Genomic DNA, 12907 nt, shown 5'->3' on the forward strand with positions numbered 1-12907 from the left:
GACTTTAAGCAAGTTGACTTTATTAGGCTTCCACATCTCTGTTATTACTGATCATTTATGCTGCAAAAAAAAGTGAAATTAGTTATCATCAACAAAAGATAAATAATATCTTTCATCATTATGTCAAAAATATTTTTTCACCTCACAAAAGTGTAATATTACATTAGTTCAAGGTTTGATAGGAATGAAGGAGAATTAACCACACCAGAGCACCACAGTCAACCACCCTTTCGAAGTCAAGCCCAACGGATTTCCAACCAAAATCTAACTGGAACTATTTTGTAGATAGACTTTGACTTTTGAAGTGGATCCCGAGAAGGAGAAAAAATGCGGGGAGGGGTACTATGGGTCGACATAATAGGCCTGTACCATGTGTGATGATCCCAACGCCCAACGGTTCTCCAACTAGATTTTAACTGGAACTATTATTGTAAATAGATGTTGACTTTTGAGGGGGTTCTCGAGAAGGAGAAAAATGGGCCCGGGGATGGGGGGGGGGGAGGTAGTACTGTGGACACAGGCCTTTATGTACCACGTGATGATCCCAACCTTGTAGACAAATTACTGACAAAATTAAATATGGATAATAATACATATTATTACTTAATGCAGGTGACCCAAAAAGGACAGGATGAAAGAAAATAAGTGCAATTGACTGATAGTAAACAAGATTTTTAAATATGGCCAGTATGCATAATTATTAAAGATTTCTGAGAGATTTTTTGCCTTGACAAATAGAAAGGACACAATGTAATCATTTTGTAATTAGAAATATAATAATAATAATAATAAATATTATTATTTCTCCTTGCCCCACCAAAGATTGTACCGACGACGTAAAATGTTGATTTTATACCGCTAAACCTACCGGTTATTAATTTTTGTTTGTTACACTTAAAAACTACAAAGTCATCAAACGTGTCTTATTTGGCTTCTATTTAGCCCAAAGTTCGACTTTTTTTTGTGTTGTCAGGCGTTTGTTCTCGTTGTGGCGCTAGAAATATAAACCAAACATCGGAAGTCTTTTTCTTCAGATTGCTGTAAAGTGCTGTGCGATCTTGGTTTGTATCTTGTAGCCATAGATAGTGCCTCTAAAGTTGTTTGGCATGCAGTTCAGGTTAGCGGATAGAATGAAGGGATCGTAGATTTTTTTAATCTCTTGATCTAGATAATCTAGATCTAGATCTAGATTCTAATTCTAGATCTAGATCTAGATCTAGAATCTAGATTAGAGATCTAGATCTAGATCTAGATCTAGATCTAGATATCTAGATCAATATCTTTAGATCTAGATCTAATCTAGATCTAGATATCTAATCTAGATCTAGATCTAGATTCTAGATAGATCTAGAGTCTACATCTAGATAAATCTAATCTAGATCTAGATCTAGGTCTCTAGACTCTAGATCTAGATCTAGGTCTCTAGACTCTAGATCTAGATCTAGGTCTCTAGACTCTAGATCTAGATCTAGATCTAGATCTAGATCTAAGATCGAAAGTGGCTATTCTCACCCGCCCGGAAGTTCTCGCAAGATCAACTCCTCCCTCTTCTCTCTCTCTGTGTCTCTTTCTGAATACTGTCTATCGGTGTGGACGATCACATTGACCAAAACAAAGTTATAAAATGATATTAAAACACAATAGTAAATTAATTTGGTTGTCTACAAAGATGCTACGGCTATTTAAGTTTTCGAATCGAGCCGAACTACGCGGGTCGCCATTTTGTTTTGCCCGGAAATTCTCGCGCTACTCCTCTCTCTCTTTCTCTCTCTCTCTCCACTGCCCACAGACAAAATTGTATGCTTTTAGTAGGCTACAGTTGTAATGGAACGTTTGTTCACGGCACAGAATTCTACAATTTTTCTGTTATATATATCACAGTGTAGAATTCTGTGGTTTAGGGTGAATGCAAAATTTGGTTAACGCGCACCGGGTGAGAATAGCCACAAGACTCGCCTGCACTATTCTCACTCCGGGTGAGAATAGAGGTGGCCATCTAGATCTAGAATCTAGATTTAGATCTAGATTCTAGATTTCTAGATCAATTTGTGTTTGTAACAATTCATTCACTTTCAGTTTAACTTTTATGAATTAAATTGACTTTAAGTTAAAGTTTAAGACAAGTAGGGTGATAGGGGAAAAGTGGTTTATCATAACCATAATGGCGCTGTCATTGCCTACTTTATTAGCTTTATTCAAGAAAATTCCTGTAAACACTTATTTATCAAAATCCCAATGGGTGTTTTGTCTAGAGATTTTAGAAGGTTTACATCACCTGAGCTGGGCCAATACAATAGGCCGGCTCTAGATCTAGATTTATTTCTTCGAAAGTTCAGGAAAATAAACTTGAACTTTATTTCTCCGAATGGAGTGGCCTGTGAGTGTGTAAGTGTGTGTGTGTGTGTGAGTGTATGTGTAGGGTGTGAACAGAGGGGGGGGGGGGATTTTTTTTTAAAAATTGTTAGGCACGCGTACGCCCGCATAACACTGGATTGTTAGTAGTGGCGGGCGGATTTGCTACTTGGTTTTGGGATTTGCTGGTACTTAGTGTGAGTGAGACTACCCAAAACCTGGAACCCCAAATCCCAAATCTTTGAAAAGTACGAAGGGAAATAACCAACTTTTCACTTAAGTGAGATTTATTACGGTGATTATTTTCCTTTAGTCTCATGGCGAGGCGTTAATTAATTGTTTTGTAAAAAAAAAATGGGATAAAAGGGGAAAAAATGCGGAGAATCCAAAATTATGCAAATGTTGCAGAATTACGTGAAAAAATGGAGGCAGCACAATCGCATAATCCAACGTGGACAGGGTATTTTCAAATGAAGTATAGTCCGGGAACATTGCCCAAACCACAACTGAAGTATCTGAATATTCAGACGTTTAAAAATCTCTAGCTCTAGAAATTGAATTCGATGCAAAAAATGCTTCTTTCCAGTCCTCGCAGAAGTTTGAATGAAAGGATGACGCCTAAATCTCGCAAATAACCAAAAAGTTTCGAAATTGGAAACCGTTTGGAGAAATAGAGTTCAACTTTATTTTCCCGAATGCTCGGAGAAATAGTCACTTCGAATATAACATCACTTTTAAGAGCAAGTCTGGCCTTTGTTTTAATCGTGACACTATACTTAGCGAACCCGGTTTTGAGAACTTTTGGTGCAAAAAAAGTGAGCACTAAAATATTAGCTTTTTGTAACAAGTTTTGCCACACCAGATAAATTGCATCATTGGTTAACAATGACTCAGGCCATATATGCAAAATATATGTTAGAAGCGATAAGTGCTGTGAACACTCCAATTTTCTGTGTAACGAAATTTTAGTATTTTATATGAAGAAAAGTTTAAAAATTTTGCCTCAGTTGTGTTGTAGAACAATATAATTAAGTTAAGATCATACATTAATACAAACTGCTAGATCTGTTCAAAGTATGGGAAAACATTGATTCACCTGTTGAAAAGATATTTGCTGATAAATAAGTTACACCACAAATTTTTGACTGTGATATTGTACAGTAATAGAATAGTAAAGTTGGCATATTGGACCAATGTGTATATATATATATATATCATTGCAGGTCAAGATGACACTTCAAGAATATTCTCTGCCTGTCAGTGTGGTGGGCACACTGGTTGCACTTGCTGTCTTCTTCAAGTAAGTCATCCTTTTTGGCAGCACTTTCAGTGAATATTTTTATATGTGTCACAACGTGTTTGAATTTGGTGCTCGTCAATTTTTGGGTATGTGGAGTTATTGGTACCATTATGTCCATTTGTCTTGCTTGTGATAAAAAATGTACCTATCTATCTTGAATACAAGTTGAAATGTTTGCAATTGGAAAAGATGGGGGGGGGGGGGGTGCCTGATTTCAGGGGTAAAATTAGTGAGAAAATGGCTGCCAAAGTCTAGTGTCTTACATAGCTTGAGAGACCATAGAAACAAATAGTTTACAATTTTTTGATGCTTTTTATCAACTTTATCTGGGGTGAGACAAGGGTGTGTTCTCTCTCCGCTTCTCTTCATCACTTACCATGGATAAGATCACGAAAGCAGCAAATGACAACATCACTGAACTGAACAAGCTTCTATTTGCTGATGACCAGAGTATATTAAATATGGATAAAGAGGAATTACAAAAACACACCACAAAACTAAATGAGGAATGTAAACACCTGAACATGAAAATCTCCATATCAAAAACAGAACTAATGAAGGTCAGCAGAAACTCAGGGAAACTCAACATCCTTATTGACTAAACACAGTTCCAACTAGTAGATGAATTTAAATATTTGGGAAGCATCTTCACACAAGATGGCGTATGGACAAAGAAATAGAAACGAGAACTATGAAAGCAAATGCAATGACCTACCAGCTGGCACCCCTGCTCAGTCACAAGAACATCCCAACCGAAGTGAAGTCCCAGCTCATCAATAGTATCTTCATACCAATATTAACATACCAGTGCCAAACATGGTCTCTAAACAAGGCACAAGAAAGAAAAATCAGTGCATGCGAAATGAGATGTCTCTGCAAAACCACCAACGTCACCAGAAGAGACCACATAAAAAACGAAACTGTACGTCTACTAACTGGAATACTACCAGTAATAAAATTCATAGAGCGTCCAAGAGTCAAATAGTTCAGTCGAGCGCGTAAATGAGGGAACATTAGAGTTGACTTGGTGATTGCGTCGTTCCCGGATTTGCCGGATTTGTCGATGATGCGATGACAAATTGAATAGGAGCAATAAAGAAATGCCATTTTCAACCTTGGGAAAACTTTAAATGTCAATTTTTTTCTAAGGCTTCGCTCGCAACACCCCAATGGACCTTGCTGGGAGCCTATGCTGAAAGAAAAAAAAAGAAAAGCATCTTTTTAGTTGTATTTGAACTTACCGGAGGATAAGATCTGAAAACTAACTTTTATGAATAGAGTGCCCTGTGCGGTATAGCGCCCCTGTTTTGGATTCCTATGTATCAAGATGGCTTATTACTGATTAAAAGTGGTTTTAGTATTTAACATTTTGAGAAAAAAAAATGGGCAGCCGGTATTTTCACGATGTGTCGTGGAAAAAAAATGTACGCGCATTATCACGACCCGTCAAATACATACTGGCTCTTACCGCAGAGGTCAGACCCAGTGAAGTTGATGCTTTCTTCACACCAAACAATCGACAGCTATTCAGATGACTGGATACACGTCTATACAGACGGCTCAGCATTCAAAGGCACAACCAAAGCCGGATATGTAATACTAATACAGTACCCAGATGGAAGTTCCAATGAGATCTCTGCAGCCTGTGGAGAGAAATGCAACAACTACGACGCAGAAATGATAGCAATTGAAACAGCACTATACCATCTCCGCACAGTTTTTGACACTCATCCAAACAAAAGCCAGAGTATAGTGATCTTCACTGACTCACTATCAGTCTTGTAAGCAATAGAAAATGATCACCATCTAAACGAAGGCTTGACACATATACTGTTTGGCTCCCATCATCTGATAACATTCTGTGGCGTCAACCTGGTGATGCAGTGGATTCCCGGACACTCAAACATACCTGGAAATGACAGAGCAGACACACTCGCCAAAAGGGGATCTAGACAGGAACACCCAACATTCCAACTTCATACCACACTGCAAAACAAATCATTAAAAGCAACAGCAAACAAGATTGGATGAACAGATGGGCCTTGGGAAAGACAGGCAGAGCAGTTTTCAAACATATGACTACAACAAAACGAAATGACAATATCAACCACCTACAGAGAAAGAAACAGACCACGATCTTCCGCCTACGAACAGAACATATACAGCTCAACTTTCACTTGAACAGAATAAAACCAGAACTTCCCCCAATGTGTCCTTTGTGTGACTATGCATATGAGACTGTGGATCATCACCTGTTCCACTGTGCAGCCCTAAATGACATCAGAGCTACCCTTCTCCCTCCGAGACCTAACTTCGACAACACACTCTACGGAACATTACAGCAACTGCAGCAAACCTGAACTTATCACTACATGGCATTGGACAGAAGGGCGAGAGCCCAGATGTTGCTGGATCGATAACAACAACAACAACATACCGCAGAGGTCTAGATTTTCTTAGCAATTTTTTTTAGATAGATCTAGATTTTGTTTCTGATTTTGGACTTGTTCTAGCGACATTCCGATTAAGGTGTCAAAACCACCAGATTTGCGATACGATAGGTGCAGAGAGTGCTTCCAACTTCAACTTTCCCTTGCCAAACAAGTAACCTAGATCTCTACATTCCGAAATCTTTGAAAAAAGGAGAGAGACAGAGAGAGAAAAGGAGGAGGGGGGGGGGGGGCATGCTTGCTTTCTTGCTTCTCGAGCGGTAGATCTAAAATCCCACCCTCGGCTGTAAGTTATAGGCCTATTTGTGTGCTCTCGACCACTGTCCCTTTGCGTGGCTCGGGCGTGAAAATAAAGACTGCCCAAAAAATAATTTTTAAAAAGTAAGTGAAAATGTGCTCTGGTTTTGGCATTCCACAATCAAACGCGTAAAAAATGGTGAAAAATTAGAGTAGAATCTATAGGATTGGTGATCATACCGTCAGGATTGAAGTTGATGACAAATTGAGTAATAGGGGCAATGGAAAAATGCTATTTTCAACCCTCAGAAAGCTTTCATAAATCTTTGTTAAAGAAAGAGACATAAACAGAAACAGTACTGCCACTCCGCCGGGTAGTGTTTCGACTCGTCTTCGATTGTGTTGTTCTTGGCGGTGGCTGATTTCGAGGATTTTTTGCTGAAAAGATACTTTGTACCGCAGTACTTCCGAAGTTTTTCCTCAAACTCACTATACTCTTTAAAAATTCGTCCCACTTCGAAGGGATGGGGATTCGCATCCGCCATTCTTATATATATATAGAGAGAGAGAGAGAGAGAGAGAGAGAGAGAGAGAGAGAGAGAGAGAGAGAGAGAGAGAGAGAGAGAGAGAGAGAGAGAGAGAGAGAGAGAGAGAGAGAGAGAGAGAGAGAGAGAGAGAGAGAGAGAGAGAGAGAGAGAGAGAGAGAGAGAGAGAGAAGGCATGGCCAAAGGGCAGAGAGTCTATTTATATTCCCCTCTGGCATGACCCAGCTGTTTACTGATAGGTCCAAAGAGAAAAACAAGTTGTGAAAATACGCGTACATTTTTTTTCTCGTAAAAATTTTTTCCACGACATGTCGTAAAAATACTGGCTGCCAAAATAATAAATACTTAGTCCATGATACAGTGATTGCCAGGTTTTCAGCATCACTACATCCCGCGCCCTCTGTCCTTCCAGCTTTCCGGCTCTCAGTACATGATGTCACTTTTTGGTCTGCCGTGAGCCTAACTATAAAAGTTTTTTAAAAATCAGTTTTGTCTTGCTTGCTTTTTAAAATCCAATGTACATCAGGTGTCAAACAAGGCTGCATACTCAGCCCTATATTATTTCCTTTTTTTTATTTCTCAGTTTGAAAAACACCTTTCAGATTCAAATACCCATGCTGTACAGATATTGCCCTATGATAATGATGTTGTTTTATGCTTAATTTAATGTACGCTGATAACCTCAGTCCTTTTGATGACAGTGTCAGAGGTTTACAAAAGAAAATAAATAATGTTATATGATTTCCCGCCAGATATGGGGTTTAAAAGTGAATGCAGAGAAAAGTAGAATTGTTGTTTTTAGAAATGGAGGCTATCTCAAAAGATCTTAGAGATGGTTTTGGGAAGGTAAGATCTTAGAGACAGTAACCCATTATAGGTACTTAGGCATTTCATTTTCATCGCATCTATACTGGAGACGAACACTAGAAGATTGAGCTTGTAAAGCTTAACGGATTGTTTCTCAAACAAGAAGGCTTTTCGGTTCTTACCAAGAACTAAATTTTCGAAACAGCGAAAAACATTTTTGATATAAAGATTAAACCTATGCTGCTCTATGGCTCTGAAATTTGGGGTACCAAAAGTTGGAACGTGATTGATAATGTTCAGGTAAAGTTCTGGAAAGCCTTTTTGGGTCTTAGCAAAGCTATACCCAAATGTTAAGTTCTATGAATGAGAAGTGGGAAAAACAAATTTATGTTCTGATTACATATGTATTGTGTCTGTAAATTGTGGTGCAGACTTATACACTTAGAAACATCCGAAGAAATGTTACATGCAATTATATTGTTCCTGTGAACTGGGCAGAGTCATCTGGGCTACTGAAGTTAAAGACCTATTATTTTCCCTGGATTTTGGATATGCCTGGTTTTCTCAAAGTGTTGGAAATACGAGATTATTTGTTAGTAAAGTAAAAAAGTAGGCTTGTTGATCATTCTGTGCAGAACATAGAGGAGGAAGTCTGTCGCAAGTATAATTTATTCTCTTTTACAATTCTGTTTCAAGAAACAGCTGTCTCCAACCTCCCACTCCCACGGTATTGGAACATAAGAGTTATAGCTTTATTAAAGACTCATAGCCTTCCTTTAGATAACAATCGCTATCAGTAGAAGTTAACAAATTCACCCTTATGGGAATGGTGTAACTCTCAATAAATTGAAGATGAATTTCACTCTCTTTTCTATTTTCCACACTTTGTCCATCAAAGGAAATTGTTAATTCCCCCCAGCCTGACTCGGCCCAGTGATAGAAATATGCAATGTTTGACCCTTGATAAAAGACGTGTGGTCAACCTGTACTTTTTCATTATGGAAACTTTATTTATCAAATGAGTGTTTTATATGATGTGATGTGGGCCAATGGCCTTAAACACTGAATAAACTTACTTAAAATCCGTGATTGCTGAAACCCAAACATGGTTTTGGCAGTTGATGTTCTGGCGTCTCCACAGGCCCAGATTAGGATTCATTTTGTATTTTTAGAGCAAAACTAGTTAAAATTGTCAGTCATACGGTACCTAAGTCACACAGGATTTTCAGTGCCCTCTGCTAATGTCAATAATGACAGTAATTACTAAGATATAACGAGGTTTGAATGTATTATGTATAATATCTTGCATGAAATTACGTGTGAAAATTGGATGTAGATAGTTTTATCTCATTCATTATTAATTCAGTTTAGAAATTTCTCTTCAGAAGCTCAGAATGTGGAAGGGCTTATCAAGGTAAAAGGAGCAATCTGTAGCAGTTGTTTTTGTATTGAAACATTTCAGAGTTTACAGTTGAAAAGTAAAATTAACTGTAGTCTTTTTTTGTTTATTGCTTTCAGCTTTCTAGATTTTGTCATTGGTCTACTTCTGATACTTGTTCCTGTAAGCTGCATCCTTCTCAAGGAGTACATGAGTGGAGGTCGTTATTATGGGAAGGAGCGTATTGACGGTAAAACTGTTGTCATCACCGGGGCAAATTGCGGAATTGGGAAAGAAACAGCCCGGGACCTGGCTGGGAGAGGTATGCTGTAAACTGGCTTTCAGTCAGAAACTGTGTGATTGTTGGTGAGTGAGTGGGTGTGGACTTTTTCAAATCAGTTTGATTCATTCCACCTTTGAGATTGTAGATCAACTAATGTCAGATTCAAACTGTACATTCATTCTGAACAAAATGGTGTTTAAAATGGTTGCACTTTTTATAATTTGTATTTATTATTTGATTAATTTTTAAGGGGTTTGTGAGAGAGAGAGAGAGAGAGAGAGAGAGAGAGAGAGAGAGAGAGAGAGAGAGAGAGAGAGAGAGAGAGAGAGAGAGAGAATAAATTAGTTTCTTTACTTTAGACTATTTTGTCACAAGTGTTATTTGAGAAAGACAAATCTCCTCCAGGTGGCCGCATCATCATGGCATGTCGAGATCTTGAAAAATGTGAACAGGCCAAGAAAGAGATTGTGGAAGAGACAGGAAATAAGAACATCGAGTGCCAGAAGCTTGACCTTGCATCTTTCGCCTCTATTCGTGCATTTGCAAAATTGATAAATTCAAGTGAGTATTTGAAGTTGTTCAGATTTTATGGTAAAGGGAAATAACTTCCTTGAGATTTCATTATCAGAAGTGTTGTTTTTTTCTGATACTGTCATTTTTATTAAGTCTTCGCTCACTGTGAAACTAGCATTCGCTGAACTCAGACTCAACAAAAACTGAAAAGAATACCTTATTTTTAAAATCCCCACTGATGTGGCTTCACGCATTTTATTCTGGCAACAAACCTTTTCCTCTCTATTTAAAGGGACTGTCGATCACCTTGCACCCTGAATCATTACATGCTTATTTCAAATCTTGCAGTGTACACTATGATGGACTTATCAGAGACCCATGGCCATCTTTTGCAACTTATACGAGGTCTTCTTTTAAACCAGTTCATTGTGTGATGTGAACATGTGTGTAAGATATGTGTCTTGACTTGGTGCTGGGATTGTGAGAGGATGGATAAGCTGCCAGCTCACATACTTTGCTTGTGTAGAAGGAGTGCATATAGTATATAATTTATATACGTGTGTGTGGGGCGGCATGAGTTGGGGCAGGCCATGCATGCAGGGCGTTGATAGTCAGGTGAGGTTTGGTGCTGATGTGACTGTATCATAAAATTGTTCCCACATGCTTCTAAGTCTACAGAATGAGTTATATGCATGTATGTGGAATCAAATGTCTGGTTGGCCTAGTCAAATCTAACCCTAGCAATAGGTCCTGATGTGTTATTATACAAATTGTTCAGCAATCAATTTGTTATATGGCAGTAACTTTCAGTGCTAGTGAAGTGTGTTTTTACAGAGTGTGCACTTCAACAGCCCACTGTTTATGGTAGCACTGCATTACTTCATAACGAAATAGCTCTGTGTTCTTTGGCATCTAAGAGAAGATAAAACACCTTGCTTAAAACTAAACTGCTGTTTACTGAAGCAGTCTGAAAAGGGTAAAAAATGAAAAGGAGTTTGTGGTGGACATGACATTGCACCTAACTGTTTGTCAACTTTTTTTAAAGACAAGGGTAAGATAAGGGCAACTTTGGGCCAGTACACATGTAAACTTACAGACAGAGAACATCTCTACTTCAAGATGTTGATAAAGTGCCTCTGTCGTACCACTAGGAATAATGAGGAACAGTTCCATACAACACTAAGATGATCTCAGAAGGCCGGAAAGAGCTCCAGACATAACACTGAAGTGGTTGTTGGATTTTGCTAATGATTGTTGTTAATCCAGCATCTTGTGGGCTTTCATTCTATGTTTATGTCCCTATAGTGGTATCTACTGACACTTTATTGCTTTTATGTAAAAACCTAAAATTTGCCTGGAATTTGCTAAGGGCCATAATCCATGTATTGATTATAAATTTTGGAGAGAAGTTTTAAGGAATAAATTTCAATGTATAGTTGCTCAAGTCCATTTGACCCATGTTTACTGGGTGAAAAACAAGATTAATAGTTAAACATATCATTTCTTGTGGCAGTGCCGCTATATATTGTCTTTTAATTGTATGAAAATGTTGATCCTAGCTGAGAGTCATGTGGACATCCTGATCAACAATGCTGGCGTCATGATGTGTCCCAAGATGCTTACGGAGGATGGGCTGGAAATGCAGATTGGGGTGAATCATTTTGGTAAGATATCAACCTCATGACAGAGAGAAATTTACTCTCAGTGCATTCAGTCCGTTTTTTGTAATACTGTTTTATTGTTATTTTTTTCTCTCTTTAAATCACTAATTAAACTGATTTGTTCAGTTGATCTTTTAGTCAGCTGTAGGACTTTGTTTTTGTTTTGTTTTGTGTTTTTTGTGGGGGGAGGGGGCGTTTCATTTTCACATTAATGTAAGATAAAGGGTAGTTTTCAGACTGGTTATTGTGGTAAAATGATAAGGCTCTTTGCAGTAGCTTGCAGAAGACAGGAATTTGATTTTGAAGTAGGGAATTCTGTTTTATGGAGTATTTCAGTCTTTCCAGGTGGATTAGAACTGCTTCAAATCCTGTTGTTTATACCGCTTGTAGTGACTTCCTGCTTTTGATATATATCACCCGGACGGTCATCACAGATCATGGGTCATAGACCAAAGAGGCATTAATGTTATCACCCAATGTGACAGAGTAGTGTGTGTAACCAATACTGTATGTTACACAATTTTTCCCAAGCCTATGCCTCCGACGGGTGAGTGTGGTGGCAGCAGGCTTGCATAGGCTGGGAGAAGTGTTCAAAATGCGACCTACTTTTCTCTGCCAGAATTGGTCTCATTGGCCAAGGCAGGGGCCTCAAGTCATCTCAACCTTTAATTCTTCTAATTCTTCTATTTTGCATGAGAAACTCTCCTCTACAGATGTCTTTGTAGTCGTCAGACATTGACACACAAGCTATTTTTATTATTTATTATGTTACACAGTGATCGGTTGTTTTCCATTACTATGACTTTGCACTCAGGGAGATTTTATCTCTTCTCAGGTCATTTTCTGTTGACACAACTCCTTATGGACAAGCTGAAGGCGTCTGCTCCAAGCCGAATAATTTTTGTATCCAGTCTAGGTCACACTCTCGGTAAAATGAATTTTGAGGATTTGAACAGTGAGAAATCATATAGCAAGCTTAATGCCTATGGACAGAGCAAGCTTGCAAATATTTTGTGTAGCAGAGAGATGGCCAGACGGTTAGAAGGTGAGCTCTCTCTCATATTCTATAGATTATTTACTTAGGTCACATTTTACTTTTCAAACTGGTTATGTTAACACTCTGAATCCTGATCCCAATGATTATAGCAGTCGAACCTCCTCTGTAAGATGAAATCGCAAGAGAGCCAGAAAAAAATAAGATAAGATAAGAAAAAATAATACTTTATTATCCCAGAAGGAAATATTTCTTGGCTGTACAGGACCATAAAAACAGATGCAGGTATATATAAAAAATTTGAATTATATTACTCTCATTAAAATTCAATATGAAAAGAGAAGTAAAGATGATCTTAGACATGGGAATTTAGGTGGGGACGGGGGG

At 38.2% G+C, this 12907-nt stretch overlaps 1 protein-coding gene across 1 annotated transcript in view; it reads left to right on the forward strand.

Moving 5' to 3' along the window:
• The first annotated feature begins 904 nt into the window (after positions 1-904).
• LOC101852273 (retinol dehydrogenase 13) overlaps positions 905-12907 on the forward strand; it is an 18291-nt gene continuing 6288 nt past the window's right edge. The window contains exons 1-6 of the mRNA XM_005108248.3: positions 905-1061; positions 3576-3652; positions 9210-9391; positions 9758-9913; positions 11425-11529; positions 12362-12571. Coding sequence (XP_005108305.1) covers positions 3582-3652; positions 9210-9391; positions 9758-9913; positions 11425-11529; positions 12362-12571 — 724 coding nt within the window. The 5' untranslated portion in view covers positions 905-1061; positions 3576-3581. The remainder of the gene's footprint in view (positions 1062-3575; positions 3653-9209; positions 9392-9757; positions 9914-11424; positions 11530-12361; positions 12572-12907) is intronic.

Source organism: Aplysia californica, unplaced genomic scaffold (genome assembly GCF_000002075.1).
Source record: "Aplysia californica isolate F4 #8 unplaced genomic scaffold, AplCal3.0 scaffold00672, whole genome shotgun sequence".
In the NCBI taxonomy this organism is placed as follows: Eukaryota; Metazoa; Mollusca; class Gastropoda; order Aplysiida; family Aplysiidae; genus Aplysia; species Aplysia californica.